This window comes from Aureobasidium pullulans, assembly GCF_000721785.1.
Source record: "Aureobasidium pullulans EXF-150 unplaced genomic scaffold scaffold_7, whole genome shotgun sequence".
NCBI lineage: Eukaryota > Fungi > Ascomycota > Dothideomycetes > Dothideales > Saccotheciaceae > Aureobasidium > Aureobasidium pullulans.
Genome location: NW_021941027.1, coordinates 526,521 through 543,404, shown reverse-complemented (window position 1 = coordinate 543,404; position 16,884 = coordinate 526,521). Strand labels below are relative to the sequence as shown.

Genomic DNA, 16,884 nt, shown 5'->3' with positions numbered 1-16,884 from the left:
TAAGTCGTTAACTCGACGCGATTTTAACCATTTTAAAAGGTATACTAGTCTACTACGTACGTTTGCACATTAGCTTTTTAGATATTCAGATTATTCAGCTATACATCTACTATTAGTCATAGTTTATATAGCTCATAGAAGGGTGCGCCGCTCTTAAAACTTAATACAAGGATATACGTTTAGCTAGCACAAAATTTATAATATAACTTTTTCGACTTTTTTTTTCGATGGATAGGAAGAGAATAGAGCAATTACTTAGACTTACAGATCTTAGCTAAATAGCTGCTATTGTTGAATTGTTGTTAATTAATTAGTGATTTCTAATGAAATCTAGCGTCGTGCGCCCGAAGCTCTCCGGGCGCAATCTGACGTTTTTAGATGCCGTACTAATTGTCTATTTTTCTAACAATTGTTCCGTAACGAATAGTCGCTAGATAATGCTAAAAATTGGACGACTTTACTTACTAGCATATAGTATAGCTCTAGTAATTATTATAGGATTATTTAGCGATATTCGTTGTTGTTGTCGTGGTTTTTAGAAGGTGTTGTTTTCGTGGTTTTTCTGATGTCTCTCCACCAAAATCGTTGCATTAAATCCTTAGACGCTCGAACGCCGCTTCGCGTTTCCGTCCGTGCTTTTCTTCGCGAGTCAAGTAAGAGCGTCTAATTAATGAGATAACATCCGTCTCGAATTCCTTGCATTTGATCGTTATGACAGTATAGTAGCCCCTAAGTTATCTCGGGAAGATGAGTTGTTCCATGAGTTTCGCATGCGGACTCTCTCGGTAGGGTTGATGTGCACTCGAGTGCCAAACGGGAGTCTCATGTGGCATCCGAACATCTCTCTGAAGCCACCCGAATAGCCATCGTTATCTTCTGCGAATGTCGATTTGATTGATGAAAGTTGTCTCGACAGACCAGATAGAGATATTTTCTGTCCATCGATTGGGTTGATCCTCGTAGGCAAAAAATCATGCAGGTCACATTCGACTCCTGTGATGACAGAATCTGCTGTCAAAATTGATGGCCACCGTCGGTCACCGTAAGCCAGCTCATATCCCTGTCCGTTAGATGTGCGTTGATATTCACGAAACTACGGTATATTTGGAGGGGTCAGACGGAGAGCATATGCGATCTTGCATGCCAGTCGGGGATAAGAGCGAGCAAGCCACACTCGCGCAGCTGCGTAGAATGCTCCTTCAAGCAGGCTTAGCTGCATGCCGATTGACGATGTGCATATTATCGCGATGAATCTCCGCTGAGCAGGTACGGAACGTGGAAGAAGAAAGCGAGTTGCGCGAGTGCGCAGAAGACGATAATGGACTCTGGAGGTTCAGAACTCGAGACAATCTAGCAATGGCTGTTTCCACAAAAAGGGATACGGTCCAGTGCTGAGGTCTGCACCTACGATTATCTCTCCACCATGCCAGACACGGAGCCAACCACCCGATTGAACATCATTTTCAAAGGAAAAAATGGTCGTTACTATTTGGACCATGTAGAAGTCGAAGCCAAAGACACAGAAGCAAGCATCTTTATAAAAGTCCAGCAGCTTTGCTCATCATCGACCAAATCCTTAAGCTGGCTCTTCGTCCTGCACGACCCAGTAGTGTATTCCGCTACTGCTGTACCAGTAGGGCTCGATTCTGTAGTACGCGTCCGAGTTCTAACACTGGAAGGTCCGAACTTCGAACGATACTGAAGCTCAGACCTGCGAGGTCCTCATCAAAAGCAAGCGTTATAGCGAAGCATACACCCTCGCACTTCGACAGCCCGCCGAACTCGGCAATACGACACCTGACTCTTTGACTAGTCGTCTACAGTTTGGTGCAGATCCAGGAAGCGACCAGGTTATGCACGCTTTACTTGTGATTCAGGAAATTCGACGCGCCAAGGTTGTCATTGTGTTCGGGGCACTCTCTCTTTTGTCATTTAGTATAGGGCTTGTAGCTGGTTTAATGAGTGGAGAGGCGGAACTTGGGATAGCCGTTACGGCAGGATTGTTCCAGTTCTTGACGATGTTGCAATGGTCGTATGTATGGGCCACCGGGAGAGGAGTGAATGGGTGGTAGCGATGATATTATGTTGAATCGAAATGATGCTACAAAGATGAAGCAGCTGGTTAATCCGATCATTCAGTTATGCGAGTGATCTGGGATGACAGCAATCTAAATCCACGTAAGCAAGCCAAACCAACCATACCATACCATACCGTGATCTGGATCATATATGGTACCGGCACCCATATTTTCACTGATGTCCAGACTTACCTGACCTTTGCTGCCACATCCAACACTACCATGCCCGAGCCACCAGCCACAAGCCACGACATCATTTGAGTATGCCCATCTTACATACACACAACCGGGAACATACTTCAAAACGACAAACACAGCTGCCATCATCGTCGGGATGACAGATCGTCATACAGTAACATGGCATACTGCATCCGAAGAGTGACCTTGTGTGTGAAAGCGACGAGAAGACATCGAGATTGAGCCAGACCCATGAGCTCAGTACCATGAGAGAGCGGTAGCCGGGAGTCGATTATACTCGAATGGTCGTGCACATGTCTTGCCTGTCATTATATAGGCGCAGCGCAAGTACGACAGCCACCGACAGTGGTGATACGTGCTTGTTCGGAGATGACTTGAAAGGTAAGGTGACCTCGATGTCGCCATATCTATTTCGAGCGGACACGGGTGACAAGCAGTCGTGACAAGATACGTACTTCACAAGGTCGCTTATCTTCAAGCGCATGTAGAAGCAGATGCTACGTTATCAATACAGCCGTTGATTCAAGACTGAGTAGTAAGCGTCGTTCATGCCGGCAATTGGCTAGTCAGGTATGGAAAATCCAACGTCATGCAAGTCGCAGGCAGGATGTCGCGATACGACGACCAATATATCTGCAGCCGCTGTCGTCACGTCGGTTGTCGAGGTCGGAGGAGAGACAAATGTCTTGTTTCAAGGTGAAGTGTCAAGAAAGTCAGAGGATGGCATGTCTCGCAAGAATAGGAAAGGAGTCGTCGTAAGCAAATGAGGGGCATTGGTGAAAGCGCAAGGGCGAAAGCTGAAGACGTGGGAAGGTTTTGCGGAGGTCGCGAGAGTTTGGCGGGAACGGGCGAGGGATCGACTAGCGTTGTAACCTTTGCGGTCCAGAAAGACAACAAAACTGTCAAGAGGGTCCTAAGTTTGGAAATCCGTCTCCCTCGTCGAGATCCTGCCATGCACCTGCGATTGAGATACGGCCATTGCACCTGATATACCTCCTGATACTCTCCCTGGCAGACTCGAACAAATGGGCAAATGTACGGCTTCTGATGCTATTGATCTTATCGCAAAAGACTAATATTCCCACAGGGCGATACGGAGTCATTCTCGATGCCGGATCATCTGTACGACAAATCCCAACCGCATACCAGTCGCGATCGCATAGCTAACTCACTCAGGGCACCCGAGTGCATATTTACCGATGGCTCAACACGCAAAGAGCAAGGAAGGAAGGCACGGAGGTTGAGCTCAACAGCCTGCCCGAGCTGGAAACAAAGAAGAAGTGGACTTTGAAGATTCACCCTGGTGTGTTGTTACCATACGTGTCGCGTACATGGACAGTGACTGATGCGATGGAATAGGTGTCTCGACATTCGGAGAGAAGCCAGAAGCTGTTGGACCCGACCACCTTAAGCAGCTCGTCGACCATGCCCTCGAATACATCCCCGATGATCAAGTACAAGACACGCCCATCTTCCTCCTTGCCACAGCAGGAATGCGCCTCCTGCCCGACATTCAACGCAACCAAGTCCTCGACAACATCTGCTCCTACCTACAACGAAACACACAATTTCAACTCCCAGATTGCGGTCTACACATTCAGGTCATTCCAGGAGAAACAGAAGGATTATACGGATGGATCGCTGCAAATTACCTGCTAGGTGCCTTTGACGCAGATGCAGCCAAACACCACGGTCATGGCAAAGACCACCACACATACGGCTTTTTGGATATGGGAGGCGCATCTGCCCAGATTGCCTTCGCTCCCAATGCCACAGAAGCCGAAAAACACGCCGAAGACTTGAAGCTGCTGCGCATGCGCAAGGTCAATGGTGATCCTCTCGAATACAAGGTCTTTGTTACCACCTGGCTGGGCTATGGTGTCAATGAGGCTCGCAGACGCTACATCGACTCGCTCCTAACAGCAAGCCCTGGAATCGCTGAGCTGCCTGATCCGTGTCTTCCTACTGGTCTGGAAGTCACAAAATCGGGACATGCGATTGGACCTGGCTCTCATGAGGCGGCTGGGAAAGAGACATACCTGCTGGGAACAGGCAAATTCCCCGAGTGTCTCTCAAAGACATTCCCCTTGCTGGACAAGGATGCGCCATGTCTGGATCCTCCATGTTTGCTACACGGTGTTCACGTTCCTGCCATCGACTTTGACGTCAACCACTTCGTCGGTGTTTCCGAATACTGGCACACCACCCATGAAATCTTCGAAATGGCGCACAAGGACAAAGCATACGACTTCAACACCTATCAACAACGAGTTTTGGAATTCTGCAGTCAAGACTGGAAGTCGATACAAAAAGGCGTCAAAGAAGAGAAATGGGGTCACAAAGTTACAGAAGAGAAGGTCGCTGAGGTATGCTTCAAGGCCAGTTGGTTGATAAACATGTTACACGATGGCATTGGTATTCCAAGAGTTGGCCTGGAAGCTACAAAAGGTGGACACAACGGTACAAAGGCTGTGATAGATGGTGCGAAAGAGAAGGGCTTCCTCGATCCGTTCCAGGCAGTCAACAAGATCAATGATGTGGAAGTTAGCTGGACACTCGGAAAGATGGTCTTGTATGCTGCTTCACAAGTCCCTGGCCCGGATGACAAGGCTTTGGCAGTTGGCTTCGGTAGTAACGTCGCTGGACCCAACCTTCCCAAGGACTTCCAACATGCAGGTGGTAGCTCCATCCCTCTGCCAAGCGACCTCAAAGACGACGACGTTGACTGGCACGACAAACTCTTCACCTCCAGCTCTTCTCGCCGACTTCCTGGTTTCCTCCTATTCCTACTAATCCTCCTCGTCGCCGCATTTCTCCTCTGCGGCCGTGACAGACGCAGTTCTCTCCTACGCAAAGCAGGCTTCTCACCCGGCAAAGGCAACAAACGTAAGAACGCCGTAACCAACGGCCTGGGTAAACTGTTCGGCAACAACAACTCCGGTCCATTATACGAACGCGTTCTGGAAGGCGGCATCGGTCCCGACCCCTCGGACTTCGAACTCGACGACATGAACGACTCAGACTCGGAAAACAGCAACGGCCATACCTCCGGCTGGGCAACACCCAAAGCAAACAACAATGGCTTCAGCAGCCCCGTCTTACATTCTTCCCCTCGCTCCGCACGTGTGAACCTGTACAACGCAAACGCACAACATCCTCCACCCCAACCCATGGCTGGATACTTTGACGGCCCTCCCAATCATGCCAGTAGTACTCATTCTTTGGCCACAACGCCTGGACTGCAATTACCTGGTGGTAGGGGAGGATTGCTCGCTAGAACGGAGAGTAGGGAGCAATTGGCTACTGCAACATTGAGATCGGGGAGTAGAAGTCGGGCTGCCAGTCCTAGTAGGATAAGGAGTCCGTTTATCGCTCCTTTGAGAGAAGGGATTGAGTAAATGAGACTTGAAATTTGCAGTGTTTTGGGATATGGTGTTTTCAGGACATGATCGGGCTGGGGTTCTTTCCTTCTCTCACGAGATTTCGGGGTCTTCATTGTTTTAGCGATGGTGTTTTTCATGGGGTTCCTTTCTTTTCATCAAACCACAGAATAGAAAGTATTGTAATTGCAAATAGCTCTCCAACCGCACTTGCCATATTCTGCGAAATCACTGTGCAATGAGTCAAGTAGATAAATCTAGCCAAGAGAAGTTAGGGGAGAATAGGAAAGAGCAATTGGGATGAGAGCATGGTGATTTCTTCCCCCCTTGATCTAGCCGCTCTTTCGCTATAGCTATACGGGAATTCAGAAAGTCAGGTTTATTGCACTGTTTCAGTGGTATATAATACTCTACACTATATATGTAGATCTGCAAGTCTCAAACGACAAGATATGATGATTGACTGAGAGTAAGTATAGTATGTATACCCGATCGTTTTCCTCCTTCTCTACCCCTATCGACCAACCCTCAGCTAACGACCACATCTCTGTTATATCTCCATTATATTGTCGATTCTTACCCGCACTGAATCATAGCAACATCCCCTCCATATTTAACCCTCCTGGAGACAACGATATCAGAGCTGGGGTGAGATTTTCATCGACCTGAGAGATGTATACGGTCTCCGCGGTACTATAGCACATGACACAGGTGAAACGACAGAACATAATGCAATGGGAGGTGCGACCGGTCATGGAGTTTGTATTCGAAACATTTTCGGAAGAAACGAAGTTGTGCTGGAGACGTGGGAAAAGAGGGGTTTGTGATAGCTTTGCCAGAGATACGAAAGTTCGTGTCCAATGGAGACCGTAGGCGGATGAATTACTCTCCTGTGGTCATCACCACTGGTCTAGAGATTACTGTAACTTTTTGACAGACATCCTCAGTAGCGTTCATGGCGGATGAGATCGCTGTTTTGTACATCTACAACGATTGAAACAGACGAAACTCGATTGACAAGCGGTTTCAACAACTCAAATGGTAAAGTTTCAATTCAATGCATCTCTTCTACTTCATGAGGAAGAAGAAGTATCAATGCGGCTTTCTGGGGCCAAGAAAGTTCTGTAGCAGCATAAACATTTGCCTGTATGACAAGAGAAGAAAAACTGTAGAAGAAAAGAGGAAGAACGCCCACCCTTGAGTAGGTTTTGACGCCATGATACGCCTTTCCCGTGAAAAGAAAAAGCAGAAAAAACGAATAAAAAAACGGGGATGTGGGTGCGGTCTGAAAGGATCAAAAAGGCATGCAGAAAGACATCAGGCAGTGCAAGGAAACAGGGCAAGGAAGAATTCTGGAAGGGAGAGGAAACTCTCTAACAGCAGTTCTTTCCCATACCTCCTGCAACACCTTGGCCCTGACCAACATCAACCTGGCTGGCACCTTGTTGGGCACCCTGTTGACCACCACCGCTGGAGTCAATGATGCGTTTCTTGATATCCGAGGCGAGGGAGAAGAAGGCCTTTTCGACATTGATGTTTGACTTTGCCGAGACCTCGATGAAGGGGATGCCGAGTTCGTCGGCCAGGGCTTGGCCTTGGGCGGTGCTGACGACGCGCTTCTCTTCCCAATCACACTTGTTTCCGATAAGGATCTTGTTGACGCCTTCGCTGGCGTGTTGTTCGACGTTTGAGAACCAAGTGCGGATGTCTGTGAAGATGAGAAGATTAGCAAGAGGGAAGAGGGGGAGGGGGAAAAGTCATGGTGTAAAACGCACTATTGAAGCTCTTCTCGTCCGTCACGTCGTAGACAAGCAGGATACCCATGGCTCCACGGTAGTAGGCGGTGGTGATAGTGCGGAAGCGCTCTTGGCCTGCGGTATCCCAGATCTGCAGCTTGACGCGCTTGCCGTCGAGCTCGATGGTGCGGATCTTGAAGTCAATGCCGATGGTGGTGATAAACGAGGGGGTGAAGCTGTCCTCGCTGAATCGTAGCAGACAGCATGATTTTCCAACACCCGAGTCACCGATCAGAAGGAGCTTGATCTGTGGTATTGGTTAGAGGGGTTGATTTGGCAGGACAGCGTAGGCAGAAGTGGGGTCGTACGAGAAAGTCATAGTTGCGGTTTTGGCCTGCCATGGCGCGGGCAGAATGTGAGAAAGAGCGACGGCGGCTGGCGACGAAAGGTGTAGAAGCGACGACGATATAGTGGTAGGCAGCGAATTTACGAGATAGGCGTCAGGTCGTGTCGGGGATAGGCAGAAGGCGGTGTATCTTGTTCGTTGTTGCGAAGCTGAAGGTCACTTGTTCCAAAGTGGAAGGGGTTGAGAGGGACAACAAAGAGAAATCAACGACGTCGGCGGCTCTCGTTTGTCAAAGACTTGTATAGAGTGTGTATGGGACGAACAGCAAGGTACAGTACAAGTTAACGACGACGTCAAGCACAAGCAGATGCCCACTGGCCCAAAAGTTACCGGCTCCCGCCCTCGTCCAGCCCTCAGCAGCTCGGCCTGCCAAGTTTCCACACCCCAACTTCTCCATTCGACGAAGCATCCCACTAACAACTGTTCGCAACGTCGCTATTGATCAGCCTTCTCTACAAGAAAAGCAACTGACAGCCATCTCGTCAAGAGTTCTGTTTTCCTATGAAGAGTAGAGATTATCTAAAAGTACCGCTTGTATGCCCAGCGAATCCTATTCACCACCTTTCTCTGCTTCTTGACTCCGGTTCGGACATCGACCAACTCCTCCACATCCTCGACAAAGTCCCTGAATATTTGTGCGGGCATAACTTTGTGGGCCGCCTCACGCAAAACGTGCACCTCACATAGCAACAGCCCATGATCCTTGTAGTACAATTCTCCAAATTCTGTCGGTGTCGAGTTAGTGAGTACACGGTCAATGTTGCGCAATTGTCGCATCATGTGTCCCTGCTTGCGACTTGCGTCCGCACCGCGTCGGGATGTGAATGAAGATGACAACCAGCGCGAGATTCCAATTGTGACGAGGATTCCAGGTGTCAGGCCTACAAAGCCAAACACCAATTCCTGACTCTTGAGCAATGCGTCGATGCCGCCCATAGCCACCTCGACGTCAACCTTTGTCTTTTGCACTTGAATGAGCAGTGCGCGAATCAGGTTGCCACGAATAGTACCCATGAAGGGGCTGGAGAGGTCCTTCTCGTATGCCTTGAGTACTGGTGTCAAATCGCCTTCGCGAACCTTGGATCTGATGCTTGAAATCTCGGCTTCTGTAAGCGGGCTGCCTGTCTCTGTCGCGTTTCCTGGGTTGTCGACTGCAAAGTCCACGACCATACGTTCCAGACTAGCTCTGTCGCCTTCCAAAGATCTTTTCGACATGATCGAAACTTCACTGTCCTTGTCGTGGCGGATTGTCTGTAGAACCTTGCGAGTGGGCTCTACACACCAGTTGATCCAGAAGTCGCGGATAGTGTGACCAAATTCTTGAATCCAGGTGAGGATTTCCGCCTTGCGGTTGACCAGATAGCGTAGGATAGTGCTCGAGGAGAGAATGCCGACGGTGATTGGAAGCCAGTATCGGACAATGCGCGACGGCTTGCCGTGCTTCTGAACCACAACCTTAGACTGCTGAGTATACTCCGGAATCCTCGCATGTAGCATTTTGATCAGTCTGTCGGCAATTGTGGCCGGATGCACACCTAGCTCGGAAACCTCTCCACTCTCCTGAGTATAGACCTCCACGTCGTAGAGAGGGTCGTCATCGGTGGCTGCCGCAATGGCTGCATCGAACTTATCGACGGCAAGCTCTTCTTCGTTGACCTTGGCCAGAACAGCGTCCATAAGAGCAACGTTACGTGCCACGCTAGCCTTCCACTTGTCACGGCCTTGAGTACCATTCGGTGTCGCGAAGCCCTCGCCATGCATGTTCTCATTCATCAAGCCTTCTCCTAATAGCACACCGAGTGCGTTGGCTCCACGGAGCCTGCAGCGCTTGAGCTCATTCTGCTTTTGACGAACAGAACCGCGAACCCTAGCGACAGGACTCACGACACGCTTGCGCATCTCCTTGACACCCTTCTCCCTGACCACCTCTTTAACCAATCCGTAGAACTCAGTCCAGCGGGCAGTCAAGCTTTGTTGTGCCTCGGCGCCAGCACCACGGATGGTGAAGTCGGCACTCCGTCTGCGCACGTCTGCCCAGACGTAGTTGCTCCATTCGGCTATGCGTAGAGGTGCCGTTTGAATGCTGTAAAGCGCGGTCGCGTGTTGGCTGCCTAGCACCTGATCCCAGTACCAGACATCATCTGCGAGCGCGACAGTCTCATCCAGTAGTCGTGACAGTATCAAGCCATATACCTGAACTGTAGCCTTTGCGACCAGCAGCCATGCCAACTCTTGCTCGTATTCACCATCGTGCTTCTTCACGGATAGATCCTCTCCTTCTTCGGGTAGCGAGATTTGGGCGCGTGAGAGATAGTGGTGGATCTGAGACGCGGAGAGGAGCGGGTTTCTTGAGGTTGAAGGTATGGACAGTGATTTGACTAGTGATTGTAGATGTTCCGCTCGGTCCGAAGGAAAATGTTGGTCATCGCCAGTGATGTTGATAGGTCCAACTGGTGGTGGAGCATTCAATTGCAGACGGTCTATCTGCGAGTCCACTCGCCGTACTTGACTGAGGATAGCTTGTCAGCATGCATATACGAAGTGTGTGTTTGCGCGAAGCTCTGCTGGCTAGAGACAGAAGGAAGTGGGGGTTGACAGAGATGCTTGACATACTCTACGACGAAGGACATGATCGCGATTGTGACTGTGTTATAGAAACGAAGCTTCGATGCTCAGAGCACAAAACTATCTTGTCATGGCTCTTGGGAAGGAGGTTGTGTCGCTGGCAAAGTTGTGCGACGTGGACCAACAACGTGCAGCCAGCATGCGATGACGACAACTTTAAACATCAAAACCAGGCATTCATGTGTCAGAGCATGCTTTGTGTCTCCCACCGACATCCCGAAAGGCTGACTGCATCTTTGATCTAACTTCTTTTGTAGGCCATCTGGCCAGTCACTATCTACCTAACACTTCTGCCTCCGGGACCTGATAACAGAGGCGATCTGGTGTACTTCGCAGCAATCACATGGTCTAGTCTGAGGATAAACGATGTAAAGATTGGAAACGTAGGATGTTTTGTATTCATGCGGCTCCACCGCCACCACATCTGATAGGTTGCAAAGAGATAAGCTTGACGCAGAGACCAAGATCCTGCCCGCGTGCTTCTTTCTCTTGTCTAGTAAGAACTCCATCCCAATGCAGAAGATACGAAAAAAGGGCCATTAAAAACGAAGATGTTCGATCGAGAGGAGTTGATGTCTTAGGAGAAGATGCTCAGCTCATACCTCGTCGAATCCGAAAGCGCAGTCGTAGCAGGTTGAAGTATAAAAGGACGACAGGCAACGCATTTACTGGGCCTTTCTGGCCTTTGCGAGCTTCTTCTCTCTTCTTCTCTTGGAAGCCTCGGCACCAGCCTCGGTGTCCAAAACGTAGTCCCACCAGCGGAAAGAGCTAGAGTAGTTTCCAATGAACTTCTCGTGGTGAACGTCGTGGTGCTCGGCACCAGCCCAGAAGGGAAGGAAGTGGTGAAGCGACCAGGGGAACTCGTAGCCGGAGTGTGCGTCGATGGCTTGGAAGAGGCGGAGGACGATCCAGATGTACATGGTCAAGATGTGGAGGTCCTTTGTGATGGCGCACCAGACGATAGGGATACCGACGGTACCGAAACCCAAGCTCATGACTTCAATGGGCGAGGCGTACTCGGCAGCGAGACCGAAGGGAGCCGAGTATTGGTGATGGATCTTGTGGACGGCCTTGTAGAGGGGACCCCAGTGGAAAGCGCGGTGCATCCAGTAGTGCCATGCGTCCTCAAGGACGAAGAAGATAGCGATTTGGTAGGCCATCTTCCAGACGGGAGGGAATGGAACCTCGGTGCCGAGGCCGAAGAACTGAGCCATGGGGTGGAAGAGCCTGGAGAAGCCAGTGTTAGCAATGTCGTCTAGGCTGGAGGAGTTTGAGTGACGGCGTACCAAATCTGAGGGAGCTCGACGGTGAAGTGACTCAACAAGACGAGCTTGGCGCATTGCCATTGTTCAGCGGCAGTAGGGATTTTTTGCTGAGGTGCTTGTCAGTATACGGTCGCGGAGCCTAGCGGAACCAATGAATCGACATACGTTCTGAATCTTGTACTTGTTGAAGTAGGGAATGCAGTCGATAATAATCCAGGGAAGAGAACGGCCAAAGTAGACGAGTTCGTGCATCATGAATGACATGATACCGGTTGCGAGCACATCGTTGCCAATGTACGCGTACCATGCCATCCACAGGCGCTCAAAGTAGTTCAGGTGTACATTGTACTTCGAAACCGACTCGAATTGGTTCCAGTAAGTGTCCGAGGTGTGAGGGAGAGCGTGCTCAAGAATGGCGGTCGCGTTGCTGTCGATAGGTCAGAAAGTGTTCCTGAGGATCAACAGACTTGAGTACGAAAGGGGCGAATCTCACAGGTACGACATGATGAGCCTCTCTTGATCCTCCAATTGGGAATGATCGTGTCGCTGGTAGAGAGGGAACCCTTAGGGTGTGGTGTGTGTGCAACGAGAAGACCGAGAAGTGATGAGCTACCCTTTTTCTAAACATCCACCTTGCCGCAGAGGGCTGCCAACGTTAAATTTCCAGTGAGAACCAAAATCAGACCATTTGCCCACAAATCGTTCCACATGGTCCCTGAAAAAGCGGAGGCTAGAAGCTGCCGACCGTCCTTTGGGGATGATCGAAGCCGACCATCGCCCTATCAGCCAATCACAGTCCTGCAATCTCCGCTTGCGTGTGCTAAGCATTGAGATCATCTCACATCGCAAAACAAAGCAACTCGGAAAGCTCCCCTTCCTTTTTGCCCCCTGGACAAGCCACAAAACCATGACCCCTCCTACGACATTGCCCGTACAAACACCGTATTTCCATCAAATTCTGGTCTGATGGCGGCGATTGCGTGGCTCCACCTGGTCATACATCTAAGTATTGGCATCACCAGATTTTGTGAGCAATTGAGCTTCACTCTTTCGAATCCCGAACGCCACTCTTTTGCATCCTACGTCTGATGTTGTTTGTGGTGTTCAAATCCCGGGTCGCCGTGATGGGATGATGGTGGTCGGCCTATTTCTCGTAAGATGTTTGAGATGATATTGGATGTTCGCATGTTGTCATTTTGATCAAGGTGGTATTTCAGCAGTCTTTACAACTTTAACTCTGGCGGCAGTGTGACTGCTGATGATGATGATGATCCTTGAGTCAACAACCACATGAAGCGACGCGATTGATGATGTGTATCTAGCTTTGTCCGCACCAATCCGACCTTGCAGAAATGCACAGTGTTCATGAGATCCACACAGCCGTCCACAGAGAAGCATGAACTTTCGAGCTCTCAGTAGAGGCTGCCTCCAGTGTTGCAAGAATCGTGCATTTCACCAGCTACGAAAGTGAGAAGTCGAGCACATAGAAAGGGATTCAAAAGGTAGAAATCAATAAGGCTATGCGCCCGATAACAAGATTCGTAAAAGGGAAATGAAGTTAACTAAACAGAATAAAAAGAACCGAATCTTGTTTCTCTCTGCCTGCATATTCACATCTGTTGTTCTGGCATGCAAGAAAGAGTGGAAAAGGAAAAAAACCAGGACGAAAATAGCTTCTCCTCTTCCTCTTCTTCAATCCACAGCACTCTTTTGCTTTCTTGTAACTTTCCTAAACCTCTCTTTCTAACATCATCTTTCTTGTGTTTGTTCCTCTTTCTTTCCGTTTCCTTGCAGTGGTCTGCTGTGACTCTTCATCATCTCTCGGCGAAGGCGTTTCTCGTAAACGTAAGGACAATCTGTTGCGGTGGACGATGATGGAGATGAAAATGGCCATTCGTACGATCCATGCTTTGAAGCATGTCCAACAGTCGCAAGGGTGCTTGCAGCTGCACTACCGTTGCTTCTTAATCTCTGTGGCCCATCCGTCAATGCCTTCGCCCTTGGTGCCTGGCTCAATTTCCAGCTTGACGCCATCCATGCCCTTTGTACCTTCCAGGAAGCCGTGGCCTGCCATACCTCCGGCATTGGCGCGGTCTGCGGGTTGGAGCTCGAGCATGGGTAACAGGAATTCGGCGATGCGCTTGCTTTCTTCGACGCTGAAATGGTATTTCTCTCTCAGCACGTCCGGCAAGGCCCAATGGCGTAGACGGTGGATGTTGCGCAGCTCGCCCTTGCGGTTGAATATCTCTTGCGACCATTTTCCTGACACGCACAACGATTTCGGGAATGTGCCGAGCAGTTCAATGACCTGAGCAATGTGGTCGTCATCCTTACCGTACTTGGTGCCAGACTGAGGATCAAAGAGGTAGTCGCCAGTGATGAGTTCGAAAACCTGGACAACAAGATTAGCTGAATTGCACGTGTTGATTGGAGCGATTCCTCTTACCATGCAAGCCATACTCCAGACATCGGTGCTGGCACCCCACTTTGCTCCAAGAATGACCTCTGGTGATCTGTACTGTCGTGTCTGAATGTCGTTTGTGAAGTGATGACCAACCCAGCATGCATTACCCAAATCGGCAATCTTGACCGAAATTGTGTCGAACGATACCTCCTCGGCTGGCTTGGTCGATGATGATGGGGTTGGGGGAGACTTTCCAAGATCAATGCCGGAAACGTTGTTTGCGAGGATGTCACTAAGATAGTGGTCAGTCAGGGTTTCACGTACTTGGAAATCAAAAGCTTACGCAGTCTTTTCGCGCTCCTTTTGCGCTGCTTCGTCTGAAATGCCGAGGGATTCTTTCATGGATTTTGTGGGAGAAGTTGCGCCTGCAGCACCACTCATTTCAACATCTTGACTCGGACTGGGGCTTGGGCCCGTGATTGGAACAGGTTTACCTTGCTCTGCCATGAGCTTGTTAAGGCTTGACAGGTCGGTCTGACTAAAACTGGCGTTGAGCGGGCTAGGTAGAGGTTGACTGCCGGTGATGAGGGTTCTTCTCCTCCTCCTGCCATTGCGGTGTTCGTCCTTTGCCTTGTTGGGATCTTCTTGAACATAGGTCTTAACAATCTGCTCGACGTCACCAATTTCGATAAGGACGTTCTCGGGCTTGAGATCGGTGTGGATGATGCCGCATTCGCGGTGGAGGTAGTCGAGTCCTAGCAGGACCTGCTTGGTAATCTGTTTGACCAGCGGCATGGGAATGCCTCTGTGGTTCCAGCGCTTGATCAGGCCCAGCAAGTTCTCACCCAAAACTTCGAAGACCATACAAACGTGCATACCGTGAGGGCCTTTGTGGTTGAACGAGTCGAGCAGGCTGACTACATGTGCCCTGCCAGGGTGGTCCATGTTGGCCTGGACGACCTTGTTGAGCAGCTTGATCTCATCCAGGGCAGTTTCTGTGTAGTGGGCGGCAGAGCGCACAACCTTGAGGGCGACATGCTTGCCGGTGACGTTATCGCGCGAGAGCCAGACGGTGGAAAAATGACCCCAGCCCAGCTTGCGCACGACTGTATATTTGCCGTTGTTATATTGTTCGCCGACCTGGACGGGGTGGTAGCCGCCCTTGCAGTAGTCCTCAGAATCCTCCTCGTCGGCCGTGTTTTCGGTTTGCTCGTCACCGGAAAGCGAGGATGAATCTGAGCCGGACGGGCTCACGTCACGGGTGCTGGTTGTTGATTTTTGGTAGCTCATGGGCGATGCGGTTGTGCCTGAAGCGCTATAGACGATCTGTGGTTAGAATGCGACGGAGCGGAAGGGTGGATGGGCATTGTACTTACGCCTCTTGCTGCTCGGTGGTGACGATGGGTTTCAGTTCTTGCTTTCTGCGCTTCTTGCCGTTGGTACCGTTGGCAGCGCTGGTTGCGGATTGGGCGACTTGCTTTGCCTTTTGGATTGCAGCCTTCTTGATGTCGGATCCATTCATTTTCGAGGGCTGAACAGGGAGAGCGGGTTGTTGCTGGCTTTGACGGACAATCACAAGCCGGCTGTGCAAAGAATAAAGAGTCGGGCAGCGACTGCTGTTTGTGCTAGAATATGCGTCGCTTCGGTCGTAGTCGAATGCGCGCTTGGTTGGAGAGTCCCGACTGGTACAAATGATAGATTTGCGATCTCGATAGAGTTGTTGGAGCCTGTGTCGATGCTGTCGCAGCTCACGAGCGTCGTCAAGCACAAGCGTACGGCGCGGGAAGGGCTAGGCGTGTGTGGGCGTGGAGGGGATGGTGACGCTGTTGCACTCGCAACCTTCAAGAATTCGATGGTCAAAGCTGACTTTCTGCCAACTTGTTGATTGTTTGCGAAAATGCCTGTCTCGGTCTTCTCGCTCTTGCTGTGCACGTGGATTGCTGATTGACCATGCGCGACTTTGCTCCCAGCTAGCCAGGGCTATCAATGATTTTTATGCCGATGGGGATGCAATAAGTAGATGGTTGGGAAGATGCCTGCCAGTCTATCTGCCCAAGCGCTCTGTATCCGACTTCTTGCTAACAGAGATCCTGCTCGATAAAAAGCAAAACCCGACACAAGATGCAGAACTGATGACCAACCCGCTGCTTTCAAACGCCTCCCCTCTTACCCCGAAGCTCTTATTCTTCTCGTGAAGCGTGAACGGCCATTTATTGGTCTTCTATCGAGTATCTTGTACTAATGGCCTGTGCTCTGTCACTCTTCTTGCGTCTTGCGGATGGTGGGGAGGTTGGTCTTTCTCCACCGCGAATGGCTGCTTGGCCACTTTTTGGCCATTCCTTGTCACACTCGAACTTGTCAGACTTTCACGACATGCAGTGCCTTTGAAACATGTCACTGTGCCTGTCTGCACTCTCACATAAAACAAGGCCTGTCCCATGCGTTCCATGACATATGTCTCCACTAGCGCGCCATTCGACCGCTGACCCGGTTTATTGTTCGAAACAATTGACAGACGCCAGCTTTTTAACGAGTTCTCTACGACTCGTACAAACTCTCATGGATAGACCTGGACAGGAAGCACATAGGAACCGAAGATCCCTTAGGGAGACAGGCACTATAACCATCTATAAAGCTACACGGGACTATTTCGAAGCCCTACAAGTGTTCATGAAGTAATCCAAAGTGAAGATCTCGATGGAGGCTCTCTCTTATTTGCCAAATCGTTCCTGCCCTTTCATGACTGTTCCATCCCAGAATCTGATGCTTAGAATTCATAGTAACGCATTTTT

General features: G+C 50.0%; 5 protein-coding genes across 5 annotated transcripts; 1 reads left to right on the top strand and 4 right to left on the bottom strand.

The window, feature by feature from the left end:
- Positions 1-3,184: 3,184 nt before the first annotated feature.
- M438DRAFT_404869 (putative nucleoside diphosphatase) lies at positions 3,185-5,816 on the top strand. The gene is made up of 4 exons (XM_029909748.1): positions 3,185-3,311; positions 3,364-3,398; positions 3,453-3,579; positions 3,636-5,816. The coding sequence occupies exons 1-4, from the start codon at positions 3,302-3,304 to the stop codon at positions 5,672-5,674; spliced, it is 2,211 nt and encodes a 736-aa protein (XP_029761605.1). The 5' UTR covers positions 3,185-3,301; the 3' UTR covers positions 5,675-5,816.
- A 1,213-nt stretch (positions 5,817-7,029) lies between these two features.
- M438DRAFT_271553 (ras-domain-containing protein) lies at positions 7,030-7,793 on the bottom strand (the record flags this gene model as incomplete). The annotated part of the gene is made up of 3 exons (XM_029900492.1): positions 7,030-7,364; positions 7,432-7,699; positions 7,761-7,793. The coding sequence occupies 3 exons, from the start codon at positions 7,791-7,793 to the stop codon at positions 7,030-7,032; spliced, it is 636 nt and encodes a 211-aa protein (XP_029761604.1).
- A 524-nt stretch (positions 7,794-8,317) lies between these two features.
- Positions 8,318-10,428, bottom strand: M438DRAFT_334314 (NCA2-domain-containing protein; the record flags this gene model as incomplete). The annotated part of the gene is made up of 2 exons (XM_029903702.1): positions 8,318-10,307; positions 10,412-10,428. The coding sequence occupies 2 exons, from the start codon at positions 10,426-10,428 to the stop codon at positions 8,318-8,320; spliced, it is 2,007 nt and encodes a 668-aa protein (XP_029761603.1).
- Positions 10,429-11,088: 660 nt separating this feature from the next.
- On the bottom strand, positions 11,089-12,192 carry M438DRAFT_373816 (ERG25, C-4 methyl sterol oxidase; the record flags this gene model as incomplete). The annotated part of the gene is made up of 4 exons (XM_029908452.1): positions 11,089-11,650; positions 11,710-11,795; positions 11,854-12,115; positions 12,182-12,192. 4 exons carry the CDS (start codon positions 12,190-12,192, stop codon positions 11,089-11,091), a joined length of 921 nt encoding a protein of 306 aa, XP_029761602.1.
- A 1,447-nt stretch (positions 12,193-13,639) lies between these two features.
- On the bottom strand, positions 13,640-15,614 carry M438DRAFT_354487 (serine/threonine protein kinase, CMGC family; the record flags this gene model as incomplete). The annotated part of the gene is made up of 4 exons (XM_029906957.1): positions 13,640-14,080; positions 14,135-14,384; positions 14,436-15,407; positions 15,469-15,614. The coding sequence occupies 4 exons, from the start codon at positions 15,612-15,614 to the stop codon at positions 13,640-13,642; spliced, it is 1,809 nt and encodes a 602-aa protein (XP_029761601.1).
- Positions 15,615-16,884: the final 1,270 nt, after the last annotated feature.